Raw genomic sequence first — 23578 nt, 5'->3', positions numbered from 1 at the left:
TTATTTTTAAGTATTCACACATCCTTTCCACACTGGAGCGCAACATCTGATTCATTGTGAATGGAGCGTGTAATTAAAACGGAAGCTTGTCTGCTCCTGGCTGTCGCTCTTTGCTGCGCTCTCATCTCAACATCACTTTGACACGCATTTACTGGCCTGCTACCTTAACACCCATCTGTCAGTAGCGATGATATGCTGTTAACTGCATGCACTTTGCATGAGAAGTGGGGGTCATGCATAGAAGTTGGATTACATTTTTTTTTTTTAAAGATTGGACTGTCAACCAGTTAGGGGAATATATTACATCACTAATGTAAACTGATATTTTCAAACAAAATCTGAAAAACATAATTTTTTTTCTCCCATCAGCTGATTTCCACCGTCTAAATCCACAGCACATGCAGGCAACTAAATTATTCTGTTATGCATTATTAATTGTGTGCATATGTGTGTCTGTGTGAGAGAGAGAAAGAGGCAGAGAGTTATGTTTTGTGATATACATTTGGCCACTCACTTGCATCAGTGATTCATTTTGTTTGCACTCAGTGTACCACCAGGATAATGTCTTGTCTCCTAAAAAGGATCTGGGGAGTGCATTTACGACAGCAAGGTTAAATAGATCTATCAATAACATTAATAGTGGTTAGAGGCTGGGGCAGGGTGGCACATCAGTGTTCTGCACTCTATACAATCAGGTTGTCATGTATGTTACTGTACAGTGTTCTCTTGAGAAACATCCGAATATATATCAGGAAAGCAGCTTTGGTGCTTTGCTCTCTCCCATGTTAACACAGCACAGGCAAATTATTCCCCAGCTCAAATTTAATTACCACTCAGTATGCTGGGGATTATGCAAAGTAAGTAAACATTAAAAGAATGACATTGGGGCTGTCCCCTGAGGTATAGTCGCCGTAGCTGTCACATATAATTATTCATTATTGCTTTTCGCATGAGGGGCAATCTTATCGAACGTGTGACCATGTAACCGCGCCGAAAATGATCATGAATTTTCCATCCTGGCATAAAAAGGTGTTGTTAGGCAGGATGTTATCAGAGGATACATGTTTTAGTGCAGAGTCAAGCGGCTAATACCACTGCATGAAGAATGCACGGGGAAGAGAACACTGACATTGAGATAACTGTGAGGAGATGAAGTAAACTTCAGCGAGCCTTTCAGAACATCAGAATAATAATATGGGCTAAATTCTTTTAGCTAACATCTGTGCAAAATTTTATTTTTTTAACACTGTGAAAAATTATTCATGGAGACACTTCAAATATGTTGAACAGCATTAGGACCAGAGAGGAAGCTTTCAGTGTCCTTAAAGTTTAGATCTACTGTGCTTAAACTGTTGAGACTGGAGCCATGTCTTCTGCAACAAGCGCTTCTTAAAAGTTACTTTAGCAGAAATGTTTTTAATTTAGATTATACTTTATATCTGTATTCATTTCTTTGAATTTCCAATTCCAGTCGTGTAAATTGGTGGATGAGTGGTGTATATGATGTCATTCAGGAACCGAAACAAACAACTAATGTCTTTCGTAGAGCACTGGCTCACTGGGCTCAGGTGTTGCCAGTGTTGCCTTACAGGAAAAAAACCCACACCGCCTCTCCAGTGCCTGCAGAGAAGAACTGCCACACAGGCAGAATGAAAGAGAGGTGGGGTGAAGTGAATAATCTCAGAGTTCTTCATGTTTGAAGCTGGGGTATTTTGTGTTTATTTCAATAACCTAGAATGAGGGTTTTTTTTTGCCAAGACCCACTGAGCCTGTCAGTGATTAACAGGAAATGAGAATTGTATTACTTTTTTATCCTATTTGGACTGCCTTTGTTTTTTATTAGTTTTAGATATTTGTGCAACGCAAATCTTAGCTGATGTGTTACCCTCCTGAACTGATGACCCTTTGTCATGCTCAGCCTAAGCTTTGTTCATTTAAAAAAAATTAATACAAAAAAACAGATAAAAGATAAGTCTCCAGTTTTTCTGTTAAAATCAACAGTGAGTGAGGTAAAAAGAATAATAAAATAAAGCATGAGCCTTTCTGATCAGATCAAAATATCTGATGTTTCGTGTTTAGCTTCTGCACTGGCATTGTGCAGCGAGTAGAAATACAACACAGAAAAGCATAACACTGCTGAAACAGGCATAGCACACAACAATCAAACACTTTGGAGCATTACTTGGTGGGTGTTGCAGAGTACTGTGCACAGCAGAATTTCCTATATATAAATAGATAGCTGTGTGAGCCAGAGTTCTTCAGCAGCAACTATAGACACTATTTCATTTACACGTTGCATTACCATTACTCATCTTGCTTTATTTCACCGTGATGTCTATGCCCTTTTCCTAGGGACGTCCAATTATGTCAATATTTCTGCCAATCCAATGAAAATTTATACAAACTGTTAAGCAGTGACCTTTTGGAACTAAACTAATATCTGCTGCATGCATACAGGAATGTGCATTAGGCACATACATTTGGGCATATGTCTACACGCATAAGGAGGAGTATAAATGTAGATAACTGTTATATTTCTGCTGGTAATGCTGGCATTTTCTCCCTCTGTCTATGAGGTTTGCCTTTTTTATGCTTTTTCAGTGGAAGCTACACAATGCACTGAATCCTATTGCTGGGTTATGCATTTTGAACACACCCTCAGACTTTCTGCAAGAAGAAGATGATGGGCAACTGTCATGTTCTTCAAAGCAATATTTCCTCTTTGCCACATTGACAGAGGCACTCCATGAAATGTGTCTTTCTGTATGGAACTCATTCATTATACATTTCTATTTATGATCAAAGAGAATGAGCTCAAGACAGGAACTTCAATGTGACTAGTTCATTAAAACTGCCCTGAATATGCTGAATTAAGTCTCTGTCTCTTTTTGGGGGGGCTGTCAATTACTGAAAACTGCATTCAGTGTATATTCATTATACGTCATCAGTACAAATGTCCTGCACAAAAGATTCTGCAAAAAAACTTGAACTTAAGTGACCAGTATGCTCTGAGTGCCATTTTGCTCTTATTGTATAATCATCTTTGGCCTCATTGAGGGAAGGTTCACTGCAAATCAATACAGAGTTGTTCTGAGTGTCCATTTCTATTCTATGATGACATACTTCAGTGCTGATAGTAGTGGTCTCTTCCACAATGACAATGCCACCATCACAAGAGATCACTGAAATTTTTGAAAAACACAGAATTATAGTCTGTGTTCTTCACAGTCACTGGATCTCAACCAATTTACAAGCCTATGGGAGATGGAAGATTAACATACTACCCATATGGAAAAGATATATATAAATCTTATAAAGTTTTTATCTGTCTTGTATGAAACTTGTATGAAAAGCATACAAGAGTGAAAACACATATAAGATCCCTTGAAAAATTATATAATGAAACTTGTATGTTTTGTATACTCTCTAAAAAAAATATATGAAAGTAATGAGAAAATGGCCACTTTCAAGAGTAAATCATGTAAGCCTTATATGATTTGATTTACTCATGAAAGTGGCCACTTTCATGAGTAAATCATATACAGTGGGGCAAAAAAGTATTTAGTCAGCCACCGATTGTGCAAGTTCCCCCACTTAAAATGATGACAGAGGTCAGTAATTTGCACCAGAGGTACACTTCAACTGTGAGAGACAGAATGTGAAAAAAAAAAAAAAAAAAATCCATGAATCCACATGGTAGGATTTGTAAAGAATTTATTCGTAAATCAGGGTGGAAAATAAGTATTTGGTCAATAACAAAAATACAACTCAATACTTTGTGACATAACCTTTGTTGGCAATAACAGAGGTCAAACGTTTACTATAGGTCTTTACCAGGTTTGCACACACAGTAGCTGGTATTTTGGCCCATTCCTCCATGCAGATCTTCTCGAGAGCAGTGATGTTTTGCTATGGGGTTGAGGTCTGGAGACTGGCTAGGCCACTCCAGGACTTTCAAATGCTTCTTACGGAGCCACTCCTTTGTTGCCCGGGCGGTGTGTTTTGGATCATTGTCATGTTGGAAGACCCAGCCTCGTTTCATCTTCAAAGTTCTCACTGATGGAAGGAGGTTTTGGCTCAAAATCTCACGATACATGGCCCCATTCATTCTGTCCTTAACACGGATCAGTCGTCCTGTCCCCTTGGCAGAAAAACAGCCCCATAGCATGATGTTTCCACCCCCATGCTTCACAGTAGGTATGGTGTTCTTGGGATGCAACTCTGTATTCTTCTTCCTCCAAACACGACGAGTTGAGTTTATACCAAAAAGTTCTACTTTGGTTTCATCTGACCACATGACATTCTCCCAATCCTCTGCTGTATCATCCATGTGCTCTCTGGCAAACTTCAGACGGGTCTGGACATGCACTGGCTTCAGCAGCGGAACACGTCTGGCACTGCGGGATTTGATTCCCTGCCGTTGTAGTGTGTTACTGATGGTGACCTTTGTTACTTTGGTCCCAGCTCTCTGCAGGTCATTCACCAGGTCCCCCCGTGTGGTTCTGGGATCTTTGCTCACCGTTCTCGTGATCATTTTGACCCCACGGGATGAGATCTTGCGTGGAGCCCCAGATCGAGGGAGATTATCGGTGGTCTTGTATGTCTTCCATTTTCTGATGATTGCTCCCACAGTTGATTTTTGCACACCAAGCTGCTTGCCTATTGTAGATTCACTCTTCCCAGTCTGGTGCAGGTCTACAATACTTTTCCTGGTGTCCTTCGAAAGCTCTTTGGTCTTGGCCATGGCAGCGTTTGGAGTCTGACTGTTTGAGGCTGTGGACAGGTGTCTTTTATACAGATGATGAGTTCAAACAGGTGCCATTCATACAGGTAACGAGTGGGGGACAGAAAAGCTTCTTACAGAGGACGTTACAGGTCTGTGAGAGCCAGAGATTTTCCTTGTTTGAGGTGACCAAATACTTATTTTCCACCCTAATTTACGAATAAATTCTTTACAAATCCTACCATGTGGATTCATGGATTTTTTTTTCACATTCTGTCTCTCACAGTTGAAGTGTACCTCTGGTGCAAATTACTGACCTCTGTCATCATTTTAAGTGGGGGAACTTGCACAATCGGTGGCTGACTAAATACTTTTTTGCCCCACTGTATGTTTTTACTATTTCTTTTCCATATGGGTAGGCACAGCTCTGCATTATTAAAACACCAAGTTAAGGAAGATCATTTGGAAGAATTGTGTTTTTCCCTCCAGCATAGACTTGTACAAATCAATGCCAAGGAGCTCTGAAGCTATTTTGGCAACTCGTGCTTTATGTGGGGTTTTCCTTTTCGGGTATCCTTGTGTCGTTTCTCATTTCCTCACATGCCACACTCCTCTATATTCCATGATACATTACTATGAAAGTTTTAATCCTTTTTCTTTTTAGTAAACTTCTTTTTTTCCCTACATTTTCCTGTGAAAATCTCGTCACTGAATCCCAGAGGTGTTTGCCTGAGTGTCTGCACTGGAACGCTGAGTCATTGAGTCTGTTACCATCTTTTTTGCTGGTTATCATTTCACTGCTTACAGTGTATCACCTACTTTTTCTTACTACTGTATCAGTAGTGCCAGGAAAGAGGCTAAGAAAAGAAAAGAAAAGGTTATTTACTGCTAACAACCACCTTTTGCTTTAACCACACTGAAGACACGTTAAGTCACTTCTACCTTTCTTTTAGCATATTTTGCATGTAAAATCAGCTGTAATTGTAGTCTTTGAATGTGGATTTATTTTGTTAGACTCATTAGGAACTTTACTAATTCAGAGCAACAGGTCGGAAAGTGACTTAAGACGAAAGCTGGTTTACATTAGTCCAAAAGTGCTATGTGCTACTATTTTATATTTGTATGTTATTTGACAATAGAAACTCTTATATTATTGGGAATAAAATTCAAAAGTATTATCGGGCTGTATTTTAATGTCACAAAAAGAAGTAGGAAATAAGGTGTAAGCCACATTTACCATACATTGTGTTAGTGGTTCTAACACAAAACATATGTTGAGATTTTGCCATTGTAGTGGGGACATTTTCATGAAAAATAAAAGCAATCCAGAGGTTCTGCTGGAATGCATGAAGATTCTTAGATTCACTCTTACAGCCAAACAGTTCCTGTGCTTTGCTCATAGCTTTTACACTTTAGAGACAGATTTAGTGAAAGCAGCTCTGGCTTTCTGGCAGCTGGCTGCATCGGGACATGAAGCCGTTTTCTTTGTTTGAGGCTCTGCCAAACCAACCACTAGGCGGGCATTATGACAGTGGTGCAGATAAGTAACAGAAGAAAGGGCAGGACTACATATGAAACAATTGAGCAACAGTGTTTTCTGTGGGAGACGGTCGTTCTAACTGGTACAGACTGTTCATAGTTTGGAAAGCTTTTTTCTAATCCACCAAAGCTATATATCAAATTGTTAAAATTAGGGGGAGAAAATCCCCAAAGCACAGTGGGAAGGTGTACAGAGTATGACAAACCTCAGATATCTGTAAATGTTAAATTATATACATGCAACAAACTAATTAAAATTAAAGGTCTATTGATTAACTCTCTATCTACTATATCTCCCCCTATCTATTTTCACAGAAAGAAGCACCACTGGCATGTTCCTGGTGGTTGGTGTCGATTTATCTGTGTCCAGGTTGGGCTTAGGCTGGTGTCTCATCATCCTGTCTTACAGTGACTGAAAATATACAACATACTGCAATATAGATACACAGCATCAGTCAGAACACTGAGCTACCTGTAGGTTCTACTGGCTGCCATTAAAACAAACGTGAAGGAAATCTGGATTTAATAATTTTCTTTTTAATTCTTAAATTCTTCCCAACAACATCATGTCAAGTAGAAAATTTCCAATCTGAATGAGGGTTATGTTTGTTTAACGTCAAGAACCTGGATTGAGTTGAACAACAGTGCTGAAAGATGTCAGTGCGCCTCACAGAAGTAACTGCGTCTTGTTTACAGCCTTTACGGTAAAGGTTAGCTATTTGCTATGAATGCCTGTCCGTTAATAGGACATAAAATGGATTATGTTTTAATAATAATACGCAATTTAACTGAAAAAATTTAGTCATTTATGAAAAAAACTTACCTAACTATTAAACTTTAAAATAGGTACATTTACTTCTCAAACTTGGCACCAGATGGATGACGTGTACGTGAGGGTCCTTCTGACTTCCGGGTTTGTATAAACAGATATCAAGCGGAGTCGCCTCGCCCATAAAGATGTGAGTTTTTGGACTTTCGTGAAATTTTGACATGGACATATTTCACATGCATTCACGTGTATCCGTCTGTTAACAACAGTAATGGTGTGTTCTTCATTAGGTCTAAAGTAACGTTTAAAATCACCCTGACGTCGGACCCCCGGCTACCATACAAAGTGTGAGTACACTGACAACTCAGCAGTCACCGCTTTAATATGTCAGCCAGCTACATTTTCGACTTTATTTAACGTTTAGTTAACATTTCACGGCTACTGCAGATATTTTGTGTTTGTAGTTTTTTATTAAGCAACGTAACACGTGGGCAATGAGTGAACATCTGCTAGTGCCGATGCTGACACTGTAATCACAGTCGGCTTCCGTTTTCTGTAGTGTGGCTTCACAGCATTTTATGAGGTCTGTTATGAATTAACCTGACCATCTTTACGTCGTGATCAATGGAAATGGCACTCATTAAAGTAATTTGTATAATATATGTGAATCCTGACAAACAGCCAGAGTCATAAAAATATTATTAAATTGATTTTAAACTTTTAACTGTATTTCTATAAGTTTTACAGCGTTTCCTATTAATGACCGCCATTCGTACTACATCAAAGTAGTAAAGTAATAGATAAATGATTAAATGACAGAAAGGTTTCTGGTTTTCCAGTATTTACAATGAGTCTATAGTTTTAAAAATGATCTGAATGAATAAAGACTGAATAAAAGTTGGCTGTTTGGGGCCCCACATTTTAAAATGGCATTGATGTCCCTGCTATATGCAGGATAAAAAGACATCAGAACATGGACAGGACGAGCAGAAACAGGAATCATAGCAGCCAAGGGTAAATGTAAAGCAGACCTTTTAACATTAAGCCCTCAGACAGACTGTTATGGCTGTGGTGTTTGACTTTGCATTGCTTAAAGGCACAGTGTGCTTTTTATAATCCAAGTCTTTGTCATAGTCAAGCACAGGCATGTTTAAAAAAAATAGAATGCTAATTCAGAGTATGAGAAAGTCTTTTTTTAATCTAGAAAAAGTAAGTTTAGTGAATCTATTTTTTTATAGTATTATTAGTATAAGTTTCATAATTTGATGATATTGTTGAATATTCAATAGCTTTTGATACAGAGTTTAACATTTTAAGTGGTATTCTTGAACAAAGTATTCAAATCTAGGTTTTCAATATTTTTTTCTAATACTCTGGTTCTTCTGTTTGAGCAACACTTTGGCATATTAAACAGATCCATTTCCATTTCTGCTTGAACTTCAGGTTTCTGACAAATTACCTGAAATCCTTCATGGATTTTATGCAGAAATCATAGTTGAATCCATTTTTGCCATTTCTGCAGCTGATTTGTGTCATCTTTGTTTGTTTGGGTTTTTTTTTTAGTGCAATATAAAGTGGTAGAATGAACATTAAAAGACCAGAAAAAATCTTGTTCAGGTCTTATTTAAATAGATTATTAAATAGCTTATTATGAATGTATTCCCATGAATGAAACAAGGGAATAAAGTGGAGCTGAATAGCTTTGTAGCACCTTGATCTAATGAGTACCGGTAATTAGATTATTTTTAAATTAGAACATTTTATTTTTAAAGGTAAGCACCGCTTAACAGGGGAAATTTTATAGACTGGAAATTTAAATCTTACATGTAATTTATTTCTAATAATTTTTGAAATGAGATATTGAAGATATAAATAATGTTTTTCTGAATCAATGCTTTCATGAAATAGCTTGCAAAACTAAAAAAGTGTATTAAATTTATGTTATTCAAAGGTTGCATAAAATACCAGGCAGTTTAGTGCAGGGTAAACTGATTATTGTGCAATATTGAGATAGAATTTAGAATGATGCAATGTGTTGGGCTGGTTGCTTCCTGAGTACTGTTACTAGGTTACATCAAGGGTAGCAAACATCAATTCATATTTAAGGGGATTCACTTGCTGGATTTTACCTATTACCTATTAGCTTTGTGTCTAGGAGTTAGCAATCAGCCATATAACTAGAGCAGAACATAGAGTAGCAGCACAGGTCATTTGATCAAAGTGTATACACAAAGAAAAATCTACTGGAGCTCACAAACAAATCATTATGTGACTTAATTCTAAGTCATTCTTATCCCCATGCTGCACTCCCCCTGTCGAATCTCACTTTAACCCCTAAATAAAACCATTTTTTTCTACATGAATAAAAATTTTTACATTTTCTTTATTTAACTAAAACTAAAAGTAACTAAAATGTAAGCCATGATTGGTCAACATGTAGTTAATTTAAGCAGTGTGTGCCACCTTACATAAATGATGTCTCACTGTTTTCTCCCTTTTAGATTAACAAAAAGTATAATGGCTTTGTTTTTTACATACTGGATTATGTCATCTGGTTTTGTGTGTATGGGCGTAACATTCCTGCTATCACATTGTCTCAAAGCACTTAAATTGTTGAGCTTTTGACCTTTTATGGACTAATTTGACGTTAGTAGCAAAACAATGTGTGCTAACTTCTTAAAAAACATATACAATCCAAACATCTTAAATCTTAAAATCATGTTCTATGACAATCATTTTTTAAGCAGCACCAAATGACATCCCTATATTTTAACTATATTATTACAAAGCAAAGTTTGAAAGCAAGATTAGAATTTATGTCAATTAAAGATTGTCCTTTCTGGTTGGAAACCCAGCTAAACCCTAGTATTAAGCTGCAAAAAGTTGATTAATATATAAGTTGAATTTTCTTTGATGGTCAATCTAGTGAAAAAATATACAAATAGTGAGGCTAAGAATAAAAAAAATCCCAAATGTCTTATTTTAAGGTTTCACACAAGGTTTTCAAGAGATGTGCCCTTTGTAGAATTGAGGTGTAAACAAGATGCAGTTGCAGAGTGTTTTGTTTTCATGGTATTTTTGTCACATAATGCATGGTCATAATTTCCAACAAAGGTTCAAATGAGTAGGTTCAAATAATTAGATGTAAAATACTGGAGACTGTTGTTACTTTAACATGTTGACAGAGCGTCTTTTCTTTAATGAGGTCAGAGAAAACCTTGCTGGAGCTAATAATGTTATGGCTTGAGCAGAGGGATGGTGATGATAATGAGGTATCGCATTAGCCCTGTCAGACATTCAAAAAAGGTTACCACTGGCTCTCAGTTAACACAAGGTCATCTTTATAATCTCCCAGGTTTTCACTCTCACAAATAAGCTGAAGATTCAGCTTAAGCTTAGCTTCTTTCTCTTTTTACTGCAGTGCTGAGTACATCAATTGATTTTCACCCTCCTAGAGCTCATCTCCACTGCATCACCTTACTTGGCAATTGCATTTCTGGCCTTGATTTTTTTTTAAAAATATTTTTTATTTATTTAAAAAAAACTCTCACATCTGTTTAAAGAGTCTGGTGGTTTTTGGGTTGCCCTTGGGAGATCTCTGGTCCCCACTGAGCACTGCTCTGCAGAATTCATTTGAGAAGCATCCATCTGACAGTGTTGTATGTGTAACTGTTTATGCACCCTTAAGGACCAGCCCTGGCCAGTATGTTGAGGTGTGAACTTTAACTGGGCCAGTGCAACTCGTGTATTCTTTTCTTTTTAGCCTTTGTGTTGTAGATTTGCTGCTGTTCTTGGGATCATTCTCCTGATGCATGACCCAAGTTGAGCCGAGCTTTAGATGTCAGACAATTGGCCTCACAATTGAGTCTAGAATATTTTTACAAACTAGTTTTACAAAATACGGTTGGTTCAATGACTGCAAGGTGTCCAGGTCCAGTGTCTGCAAACCACCTGAAATGCTGTGTTTGGTTTTTGCCTAACGTGGTGCTGTGCATTATGGGCAACATCTCCACTTTGGTCTTAACTAAAGGACATTGTTCCAGAAGGTTTGTGGTATGTTCAGATACCGCTTTGCAAACCTTCGCTGCCATGTTCTTTCTAGAGAGAAGAGCCTCTGTCCTGGCAACCCAAGTCAGTTACTTTTTGTGTACTCGTTTTGTATTTTTTCCACCATATTGTCAGGAATGTTAACATTTAACATGTTAGTTTAGGCCTGTAGAGTCTTAGATGTTGCTCTTATATTTTTGGCAAGTTCTCTGAGCTTCGCATGGTCTGAGTTTGTGGGGATGTCCACTCCTGGGAAGATTGTGGTAGCACACACCTTGTGCTTTTATAGAGCTGCTCACATTTGATAAGTTTTGATTTGTAGCACTTGGTTGCTCTTTACCCTCTTAATTCCTATGCTAGCAGTAAGGATGTAGTTAGTTCTTCACAAGACTACATAGATCTTAGGGGTGGGGGAAAAAATCGATACTGTGTAGTATCGTGATATTTTGTTTGCTAATAATGTATCGATACCCGGTTGTTCAGTGATGACGCGACGAATCCTACTTCCGGGTCTAAAGTAGTCTGCGTTTAATATGGCTTTTGTGTTGTTAACATGTTTAATGTTATGTATTTTCTTCTATTTGATCTCAAAAAGCTCCTAAAACAGTCAGTGATCACTGTTGACCTCCCTCTGCTTTTATTACCGCTAATCATTTATTTAAGCTCAGTTTTTAAAACCTTAGGATGTAACTACAGCCCAGCCCATGCAGCAGTATATGAATGACTAACCTCGTATTGTGGATGGATTATCTCAGTTGTTCTCCTGGCTGAAGTTTGGTCCTTTTACAGCATCCTGCCATGCGATTACATTTGTTCCTGACCACCGAGAACACTCACGCTAACTTTTATCGAGTGGAAAAACAGTTAGCTTGTTTATATTATGCTAACATAGCTGTGTCGCTAGCAGTCACGTAGCACATCATTATATACCAGCTAGCCCAACTTCAGTAACCCTACAAACGTCACTGCTGTTTAGTTTTCTGTCTTCATTTATGCTGGAAGTGATAACAGAGCTGTACGTTTTAATTTGTTTCCAAAACCCCGCAGTCAGGACATGCTATATTGTATTTAGATAGAAGCTAGCGAGCTAACTCCCTGCTAACTTCTAACTCCGTTAAATGTCATAAATTCCGTTTTCATGGATGCCTGGGTGTTAAACTCAATTGTTACACCTGGTAGAGCAGAACGCTGATCATTTTATTAAAGATGAAAGACTTTAGACAGTTTTTCAACTCTCAGTAATGCCATAGTGATCATTTGATATATGGACCTGCAGCGGAGTTTAGACCCAGACACGGCTAGTGACGTCAGACTGAACAACCGGACAGGGACAGCAGAAATCGATATTTTGTTACAAAAAAGGTTTTTGTGCTCTGACTTCAGAGCATGTTGATCCTTTTTCTGAGCAAGAATCCTGACATTCCTTCACTGTCCAAATGTGTTTTAACTTTTTTTTTGGCAGCAATAAACATGACAGTTTACTTATTTTAATTTAAGACATGTTTTATTTTAATTAAGTTTAAAACTTTTTTTATTTAATGTAAAATTATATTTTGTTTTAATTTAATTTCAAATTCTTCAGTTGCTGAAGGGCCTGCATAGTTTTCATAAATTGCTTAGTTCAGAATAGCTATAGTTGTACCAGATGGTTGCATTCAGTTAAGTTGGACTAGACTGTAATACAAACCGTTCAGTTTGTCACCAATATAACTGACTGAAATGAGAGAAAGACTGAGTGGGAGACTTTATCAATATTCATTTTATCTAATATCAAAGTTTACCTTTATGTACAGAATCTGAATATCGCAAAATATTTTTAAAAATTGCAATAATATTGTATCGTGCGTTAAGTATTGTGATAATATCGTATCGTGGGATGTATGGTGATTCCCACCTCTAATAGATCTGTGTAAACCTTCTTCTTCACAAGACTGTAAAATAGTAGGCATTTTATAAAATAAAAATGTTATTTTAGAGCATTTTTAAAATCCCATTTAATATGTCTGTTGCAGACTAAGTGTCCCAGAGAGCACACCATTCACAGCGGTTTTGAAGTTTGCAGCTGAGGAGGTAAGCTGTTTCTCCTTGTTCTTTGTGCAAGACTACGGTGGAATAATTGCATTGCGCAGTAATGCTGTTCAGCTTAATACAGATCTATGGTACATGTGAAAATATATGTCAGCTAATTTAAAAACAGTTTTATATTTGATGGTTTTGACTGTGACATACCCTTGCAACATTTATTCAACATTTATCTATTTATAGTTACAAAATTCTAGTATAAACAATTGTACCTTTTAATAGACTAAAATGAAGTCTTGTTGCAGTAAGTGTTTCAGGCACTGGATGTGTTTTTCAGCCACGTTTTTCAGTCTGACACAACGGGTTCACTTATATTTTAATCAATAGAGCCGTCTGCTGTCACCGAAAGCCTCTCTTTAGCCTTTGAAGTGTATTTTCTTCCCTTTTCTGTGCATAAACACGCAGCAGTACTGCGGCTTAAATCATCCTAATGAATGAGTAAAGCTGCGGCTGCAGATGTGCTCCTTTTCAGTGTGTTGACAGGGTATTAATCTTATTCTGTTACAAACCAGGAAACTAATGAAACATAATTTTCACATTGTGATCCCCAAATTTGCATGCAATGAACATACGTGCTGCTAGAAGTTAATTGACTGTGAGGAGAATACAGTTATGGTTAAGTAGAACGACAAAGATTTCACCATTGATTTCCCACAAAAGTTAGCCTTTGAATTACTTAGCCATGGGAGTAATTTCCTGGAGTGGCTTCATATTGCTGCCTTGTTCACTTACATTTATTTATTCATCAACACAGATTTTGCTTTTGTGTTAGTAGCTTTATATTTTACATTTTCTTTATTATGGTTCAACTGGCAGAATAAAATGATTTTATTTTCTTTCAGATATAATGTTAAATATTTTATCATAAACCAACCAACCAGGCGGGTGGTTCAAACTCATTTATATGCTATATTTAATCCTTTAGGAGTTTTTTTTTTTTTCTTTCTGCCACAAAAACAAAGCTCATCACCTCCCATTTGTCTCTGATCAAACTGTTTCATGTGTGCTGCTTGTGCTACACAAGCCAGTAGTTTGGTGAGCAGCACTTTGCTAACCTTATCTCCCTGGAGACAGACTGCTTCCTCCACCCGTTTGCAGCAAATCCCCACCAGCCCACATCCTCTTCTGCCGAACACTGAAGTAGGACATGTATTGTAACCGTGCTGAGTGATTTTCATCCAGAAATTCAAGCGTGGCTATCTTTCCCACAGGCCCTCTCTAAAGTGTTTATTTGAATGTGTGCGTGTGCTCAGGTGCATTTTTGTGTGAAACCGCAAAACACTTGTGTGTCTGACAAGCGTGAAAGTTGGGAGACAAAGGACAAAAACAAAAGAGTTTTTCATTTTTGCTTGTTTTACTCACTATGGTAGTGAAGACATCGTGTAGTAGCTCTCGCTTCTATTTTGAAATTGTTACCCAATAAAGTCAGAGAACGGCAGCACGCTGACTCAGTAGATGAAGCTGTCTTTCATGGTAGTTTTAGTTTCACACTTTGTCTTCAGGCCAAGTGAAATATGGGAGCAACATGTCCCTGATTATTTAACTAGAATGGATTAGTGCTGCTGAAATGTCAAATGCTAACTTCTGTTGAGAAATTCACTTTTAATGTTAACATTGGTATCTGCTTCAATTTCTCTTCCAGTTTAAAGTGCCGTCAGCAACCAGTGCAATAATAACAAATGGTGAGTACACAGAATTTTATTTATTTATTTATTTATTTGATGTTCCAAGTGAACTCGAGTTATTAGGAACCATTTTATGGTTACAGAGAGTCTCGTGCTTTTACAAGCCAAGTGTTTTGACAGGCAGGTTTGAAGTCAACAAAAAGCTGGAAGGATGTGTGGAAGATGCATCCAAGTGAAGGCGTGCTTGCTGTGGTCTTTGAACTACACAGCGGGTCTGGAAATAAGCTGATGCTTGAAGTACTGTCAAGTCACATATAATGATATATTGATCACCAAAAGCAAGCAAACATAATGTAATGGGAATATCTCATCAAACATACATTTAGACATGTGGTCATGGTCAAGACTGGACCTGCTGAAGTTCAAAATAAGGATCAGAATTTGGGTGCGGGGTGTCTCTGGGTGAAAAAGATTTCTACTAGCTGATAGGAAACCAAAAGTAACTCAAATAATCTCTTGTTAGAACTAGAGATGGCACGATACCACTTTTTTATTACCGATACCGATACCGATATCATAAATTTGGATATCTGCCGATACCGATATGAATCCGATATAGTGTTTTTTAATCAACAAAACTGTTTTTTAAATATCTTGCTGCATTTTGTATAAGTTCATACTCAAGTTTAAAACAACAACTACACTAAAGCTATTCTGTTATACCTGTATGCAAAAAAAAAAAAAAATTTCATAGTTCAGCAATACTGATCAATCTAATAAACTTAAACCTACACCATCCTCCCTATTCTGGTATTTTAAAGAGTACTTAGCATAAATATTAAGCAACCTAACTAATAGGGTTCCAACTCCCAGCAACAACAAAAATAAATAAATAAAAAATAGGGAACCACCCCTCACGCTCTACCTCATGATGCTTAATCGACGTAATCAACCTTAATTTGATGCAGTGTGAAAAAAAGTGCACAGAAATCAATTATTTTTCAAGAAATATTAAATAGATTCAACATCTTTCTTCAACAAAATTGCAGACTGCACAGATGGTACCTTCCCAAAGGAAAAAGTACTATAGCTTACTAGGGTATATATATTAGACTTAATAGTTACTATATACAGTAATTGACTTCTATTCCTTTTACATCAAATTAAAACTTTGGGTGTCAGATAATTATTTATTAAAAGCTAGACATTTTAAATGAGAATAAGAAAGAAAAGTATGTCTTTGTGCCCCCTTTTCCCTGTTCATGCCCTATCGGCCCCCCTGGCTAAACTTTGCTAGATCCGCCCCTGCACAGTTACCAGCCGTCAGCTACGTAGAAAAAGATCCTCGAGTAGAAAGTAATATTAAATAAATTCTAACAACAGCTGATCAAGCTTAAACGTGCTTCTGTTGTTCAGCCGCTGGTTTCCTCTTTCTGGTGCAAAGTGGGCCAAAAGCAAACTAGAGACACGGACTCGCGACAGAAAAGCCGATCAGCTGATCGTTAAGCAGTTTCATGATTGAAGTAGCAGCAGGAGAGGCAGTCGCTTGTTAAGCTTAACGCAGGAATGCTTTACAAACATTCAGAGATGGACTTACACACTTGCTTTACTTCTCTCGGGATAACTTTGTCGGAGATGAAATGCCGGGTTGCTAGCGAAGCTCCAAATGCTATCCAGACCACCGACAGGTCCCGCATGCCACAGCCGCTCTATCACGTGATGCATACTGCTCCGACGTGCTAACGTTCTGAGGTGAGTTACGGCGTGTTGCAAGTTTTGTGAGGTGCTTTCGTGATATTTAATGGATCGGATTACATTTTTTAATTTTTCTCCGATATCCGATCCAGTAATTTAGGTCAGTATCGGACCGATACCGATACGTAATATCGGATCGGTCCATCTCTAGTTAGAACCAAGATGTGCAGAAGAGCATCTCTGAAAGTGTGACAAGTTGATCCTTAAGAGGAGCAGAAGACAACACTGGGTGTTACTCCTACCAGCTGTGGAAAAAAAAAGCTGAGCAGTTCACACAAGCTCAACAAAATTGTACGGACGAATGACACCTGATCTTCCAATTTTGGATTTCTGCTGCAATGTTAAATTGATGCAGTCAGCAGTTGGTATAAACATTACTGAAGCTTCCTGCCTCATATCAAAGGTTCAGGCTAGTGGTGGTGATGGTGTGGGGCATAATTTCTTGGCACGCTTTGGGCCCTTTAAATTGTTTAAATGCCACAGCTTACCAGAGTAATTGTTGCTGATCACACCCTCCCTTTTGTGACAGCAGTGTATAAATCTTCTTGCTTAAAACAGGAGAACACAGCAAATAAAACTGAACGTCAACCTGGTACCAGTAAGGAGTAACTAATAAAGTAGCTGAGTGTTTAAGTAAAAATAATTTGAGATATATTCAATAAATAAAAACAATGTTCTGTCAGTATTTTGACTATTTTTAAGCCAAGACAGATCCGTATAAAATATTTCCTAAACTTTGCATTGTTGTAATAGTTTTTCACCGACTGTATTTCTTATGACAGTAAATGGGAGGTGTCTGTAATTTCACGAGCACCTTATAAAAAAGGTTGAATTTAAGTCCACTTTCTGAGGTTTTCATTGCTAAATTAATCTTCGTTTTACTTGGTACTTTTAAAGCATATCAGTTTTAGGCCATCAGGACTCAGTAACACTGAATCCTGCATCCTCCACTAGCAGAAGTTTTGCATAGCTTCTCCCAGTTTGTGTTAAGACCCTTTGTGTGATCTGTATAAAGTAAATCAGTCTAAAGCTTCACCTTAGAGGGGATTCATCTAATTAGTGTGTGTATAAAACAGAAATAGAGTTCAAAGTTGTAAATTAGTGCAATTAAAAATTTTTATTTTTACTTCCATATTTAGGTGAAACGTGATTATTTTTTTTTAGCACTTCAGTTTACCAAAATAGGCAAGCATTCAGTAGGTAAGTAAATATATAAATTATATTAAAACAAGAAGTCATTAGAAGTGAAATGAAAATCAGCCTTTTTTATTTAAACAATGATTTTATTTTTTGCACAATTATACACAGAGAAACTGTTCAATCAAATAAACCCCTGCACCAATAGAGAAAACACCCGCATTTTTATTTTATTTGAATATTAACATACTAGTAATTCAAGTAGTGATTACTGAAAACTATTTCTTAATTTATTCTTAGCTCTTTTTTGAACGTTTAAACTTGTTTCAACCTTAAGAAACAACGTTTCATTTCATTTATTTCATTTATTTATTTATTTCACACTTTGTCAACAGTTTCCACAGTTAGTTCTTTCAAACAAACCAACTACACTTTCTGTCAGTAAAGCACTGCAACCACGTGTGAAGAATACGAAAGAAAAGAAAACGTTCAACTTTTTTTTTTTTGAAAACTAGGTCACATTAAAATCCAACATCAGTTCCTCGAATTCAGTGAAGTCATGCTACAAACATGGTTCTATAACTACAGGAAAAAAGTTTAAAATTACATACAAGTATGATTTCAAATTCAGAACCATTAGCCTGACTCCGGAAAACAGATTTGCTGGATGAACGAGAAAAGTACAACACTAAGCTATTTTTAATGTCTTTTCATGTTCAAGTATTCATGACAAACCAGTTGCACAAGTTTCTGTGCCACTTACCTTTGTATTTATTTTGACAGTGAGCAGTTTGTCCACAGAGTGTGAGTAGGACAAGTAAAATGCATGCTTGGATAAATGTTTGTGCTGCTGTCATTTCAGCCAACTCTCAAAGACAAGAAAAGATATGAAAAGTATCAATAAAATACATTTTCTGGTAAAATATTGAACCTCTGCAAGTACTTTCTCGGGCATGCAATAAGTTGTTAGGTCAACAGATTCTTTTCTAAAAGGCAGAACACATACCGAACAGATGGATGTCTGAAATAATCTGAGCCTAAATTTTCAGCTGGATTCCTCCAGTTACACAACACGTTATTGATCTTATAGCCACACTATCGTTTTCTTCTGCTCTGTTCTGACAGGGTTAGACTAGTGAACTTAATTGTATTTTAAATCACAGGAAGATTACTTTCTTGGGGACATATTGTGTTGACAGATAACATAAAGATAAGGTTTGTGTTAAAATGACTGAAGTGATGATACGTTCAAAGATAAGTTTTAAATTTATCAAAAGAAAAATGGCTCGTCTGTCATTGTTCCAGATAGATCTCTTTGCTATCAGTTGTGCTGCTGAGTGAACTGTTATTACAAATGAAGCAGTTATTGAATACATTTTATTTCTTATTTCTTTGCTTGTCTTTTGGATAACAGTTTTTTTTCTTGTATTTTCTGCATTTTGTGTTTACATTCTCATTTTAATGTTTGCTTTGCAGATGGAATAGGAATCAACCCGGCTCAGACTGCAGGTGAGTTCTTGTGTTCTTATGTATGTTTTTCTTTTTTCTTTTCTTTTTTTAAGTATTAGAAATACTTTGATCCTCAAGGTGATTTAAGGTCACATGTTCTCCATCTGTTGTATTAATATGCAAATGACCTCTGGGCTTTCTTTTAAGCTTGTTGACACTTGTCAGACTGCTTTTGTCAAATCATAAATAGCCTAAGCAATTAATACAGTTCTTGAACAAAGTATGAATCATTATGCTTTATATCTCGGACGTGTTCAAATCTCAGTGACATTGGCCTGAAGGTCAGCGGTCGTTTTCTGAAAACCTTGCAAATGCAATAACTTGAGAACAAGGCAAGATAGGATTTTGAAATTGAAACCATAGGTGCATCTACTGGGAGCCTGGGGGCTACCACTGGTCACCACCAGTATTTCTGCTAATACTCAATGGGATGTAACTGTGCATGGTTCCAGAAAGAGAGCAAGAATATACAGTAAGAATTACCTTGTATTTTCTTGCTCATTTTGTGATCAGTCATTTCTAATTAAATTTGGGTCATTTAAGTCTGTTTTTACATATTAATAAATAAAATTAACTGTTTTCTTGCCTTGTTCTCAAGTTATTGCAAACTATTATGCACCTGAATCTAACATGACAATGAGAGTCCCATCACAAATCTGCGCTACCTTAGAATATGAGTACAATAGTTGCATATAGAGCACATTAAGTGTTTAACTTTATTAGCTACAGCATCATCAAATATACATCCAACAGACACTTTGTTAGGTTTAACTGTTTATCTGTCCAATAATGCAAATCTCTGATCAACCAATTACATGGCAGCAGCTCAGTGCTTATAGGGATGTAGACATGATCAAGACAAACTGCTGAGCAAACATCAGGAACAGGAAAAGAAAAGTGATTTAGGTGACTTTGGGGCATGGTTGTTGGTCCCAGAAGGGGCTGATCTGAGTATTTCAGTAACTGCTGATTACTGAGATTTTCCTACACAGCCTAGGGATTACTGAGAATGGTCTGAAAGGGAGAAGAAATGCTTTGAGTATCACTTGATATTTCACGTGTGGGTGAAAATGCTTTGTTGATGCCGGAGGTCAGAGGAGAATGGCCAGACTGCTTTGAGCAGATAAGAAGTCGACAGTATCTCAAGTAAAGGTTTGTTACAACCAAGGTATGTAGAAAAGCATTGCCTGGTGTGAGTCTTGATTTCTGCTGCAGTATTCGGATGGCCGGGTAAGAATGTATCATAAATATGAAAGTATGGATCCACACTGCATATTTTCAGTGGTTCAAGCTGGTGTTGGTGGGGAGATATTTTCCTGGGACACTTTGGAGCTGTTAGTATCAACTGAGCATTGCTTATTGAGCATTGCTGATCTCTTTATGAGCACAGTGTATTGTTCTTCTGATGGCTGCTTCCAGCAGGAAGGGGGCAGGGATAGCTCAGTAGGTAGAGTGGTGGCCCCATGATCGGAAGGTCGGGGGTTCAACTCCACTGAACGGCTACCCTGAGGTACCCCTGACCAAGGTACCATCCCTACACACTGCTCTCCGGGCGCTGCACTGGTGGCTGCCCACTGCTTCACTGGGTGAATGGGTTAAATGCAGAGGAACTATTTCCCTATGGGGACTAACATGCACACTTTACAGGATAACACGTCATGTCAAAGCTCCAATCCTCTCAGCTGGTTTCTTGAACATTCGAATGAGTAGACTGTTCTTAAATGGCCTCATCAGTCACCAAATCTAAATCCAATAGAGTATATTTGGGATGTGATGGAATGGGAGAGTTATGAACCAACCAATCTGCAACAATTGTCTGATAGCATCATGTCAAGGTGGACCAAAATTTTCTAGGGAATGTTTTTTGCACCTTGTTAAATCTATGACTTGGAAGAATTAAGACAGCTCTGCAGGCAAAAGAGAGTGCAGCCTGATATTAATGTTCTCTGTCTAACTGATCTGAGTCTACTGCAGCCACCTGAACAATCTTCCATTTGTTTGGTAGCTGAAATTTGTTTTTAATGAGGTTGTCTTTGATTTACTTAAAAAAAAAAATAAATAGTGTTGATTGGTTTTGGCTCTTACAAGTTAGATGTGAATTTGGGAGGGCAGAGATGTCACAGTGCTACCTTGATAAGCAAGTATTGAAAATCTTACTAATCATTCAGCCAGTCTCTTTACAAAGAATTGCAGGACTTCATCACCACTGGTCATACTCGGAGATCTTGTCACATTTATATTATATGTTGAATGTGATCAGAACTGTAGAAGTTTGGCCTACTTCTCCTTATGCATTGGGTCTCTTCTGCTGAGGAAGGACATTGGTGGGCATTCAGCTTTTTATCTGAATTACACTCATGCGCTGTGCTGCCAAGAATAGCAGCAGTTCAGAAACCTCTGTCCGATTGGCTTTTTTTCACCCACTGCAGCCACTCCACCTCCTGTTTACAGGACTGAGATGGTGGAAATCAATCTGTCAAGTTCTTTTTTTCCCCGACATGCTTTCTAAGGTTAAAATCACACTTCTTTTGGAAAATGGCAAAGGTGCACATATGCCAATAAGAACTGCTTAAAATGCATGCTCTTGTTAACATCCATTTCTTTCTTTTTTTAATAATTGGTTTATGTAGGCTGACTGAAGAGCTGAAAATTAGGCACTAGGATTTTTTTCATCTGTCAGTTTAGTGATCGTTCCAGCTCGAAGCGTCTGTGTGAAGACTGAATCTGTGTGCAAGTTGTAATCGAATCCAAGACTTTGAGTCAGAGATTGCATGCTTTTTTGTCAAGTTTCTCTCCCAGCTGGTGAGTTGACATGTTGTTGGCAGCTTTGGTGACAATAAAACCCCTTATTAAAGCACACTGATTATGAACCATGATCTTTATATAGTGCTCTGCCTTGTGTTGCAGGGAATGTGTTTCTGAAGCACGGCTCAGAGCTTCGCCTCATTCCAAGAGACAGAGTGGGAGGACAAGGAGACTGGTGCTGCTTTTCCTCGTCGACATCGGCATAATGACTCACGCGGCAGATTCATGTAACGCTCGAGACCCAGGAAACACCTCAGCGTGTGTCATTTTTATTTTCTGGCCCACCACTGACAGTGACTCACATGAGAGTATATTTAAACACATTGATGACGTGCGCATGTTCCCTGTGTTCAAAAGTTTGGAGTAACATCAGGAGAGAGTAAGAGAGTAATGAATTCACACAACACAGCATCTACATCCCAGGAAAGATCAGCAAACAACTGAGTCAGCTGACTTTTGTATCTTTGTAAATGACAATAAAGAATCCATATGACCAACAGCACATGCTCAGTGCAGCGTTACTTTTGTTCGTACTGGAATTGGTAATAATATCTACAAAGGATGCTGTTAAGTGCTTCATTAAGCGACTGGTGACTTTATCTGTGCTAATCAGGCACCTTGTGTCAGAGCAGTGTTCTTCAAACAGATGCTGCAGTTGTCCTGGGGACCAGATTTGTCTTTGAGTCGATCCAACACAGCTTCTGATTAAAGCATGAAACTGTTAAATCAATCTGTTCAAACATATGGCTCTTTGCTTCCCTCTCTCAGGTTACATTCGAGCATCAAATGCACTCATCCCCCCACTTGAAATCACACACTGCGCACCTACACACAATAAATATAGAAAATCTCCACTGAATAATGCTGCCTGATTATGAACTGATAAAGCAGGTGTTGATAAAACAAGCCAAGCGTCCAAAGAGCTTAGATTAAAATTGGCATCGAGATGTGTCTGAGTAGCTATCAATAAGATTCATCAGCCACTGGTAACACGGATTTTCATCTTGGAAATAAATGTCACGTGTTTGCAGTCGTTTGTCATGTGGCTTCTCTTTTTGACAGTGTCGCAGTTTGAAAAACAAGTAAACAGAAATTGTGTCTTAATATCAAGCCTCCTTGATTATTTCCACCCAAAACAACATGACTAACAGACCAGTCCGTGTTTTTTCCTTTATGAAATGTGCTTTATTAACTGATTAATGCAAAGAAGCAGCTGACTATCCTCTCCGCATTAATCATTTTCATTTGAGAAGGTCTGCATCATTTGTTTCTGAATTGGTTCAGTTTCTCAACCCCCCAAAAAGAAATACAATTCACACTTTGTAAAGAAAAATAGACTGGGGTGAATAATTGAGTGTGCATGGTGTAATACACAAGAGAAAGCTTACGGTTGTGTCTCACCATTTGTTAGGATGCAGGCTGGGATGGGGGGGAGGAGTATGAGGGCCATCGCAAATGGATTTGCTTTTCTGTTTTAATCAAAATCACTGCTGGGCACAGCAGAAATTTGCTTCTTAAATTGGAGTCGACCGCAGAGTGCCCTGAATGCAGCAGATGTTATCTCCCAGCGTTGCAATGTTGGTGGTT

General features: G+C 37.7%; 1 protein-coding gene across 1 annotated transcript; it reads left to right on the top strand.

Annotated features, from left to right (window-relative positions):
• Window positions 1–7097: 7097 nt before the first annotated feature.
• ufm1 (ubiquitin-fold modifier 1) lies at window positions 7098–22493 on the top strand. Its single transcript, XM_085289178.1, has 6 exons — window positions 7098–7221; window positions 7322–7378; window positions 13091–13148; window positions 14803–14842; window positions 19154–19186; window positions 22094–22493. Coding segments are annotated over exons 1-6 (294 nt in total). The 5' UTR covers window positions 7098–7219; the 3' UTR covers window positions 22198–22493.
• The last annotated feature ends 1085 nt before the right edge of the window (window positions 22494–23578 follow it).

Source organism: Mchenga conophoros, linkage group LG10, assembly GCF_057382185.1.
Source record: "Mchenga conophoros isolate Kocher_MC1m ecotype Shallow Benthic linkage group LG10, M_conophoros_male_GT1.1, whole genome shotgun sequence".
Taxonomy (NCBI): domain Eukaryota; kingdom Metazoa; phylum Chordata; class Actinopteri; order Cichliformes; family Cichlidae; genus Mchenga; species Mchenga conophoros.
This window is presented reverse-complemented; position numbering and strand designations above follow the sequence as displayed.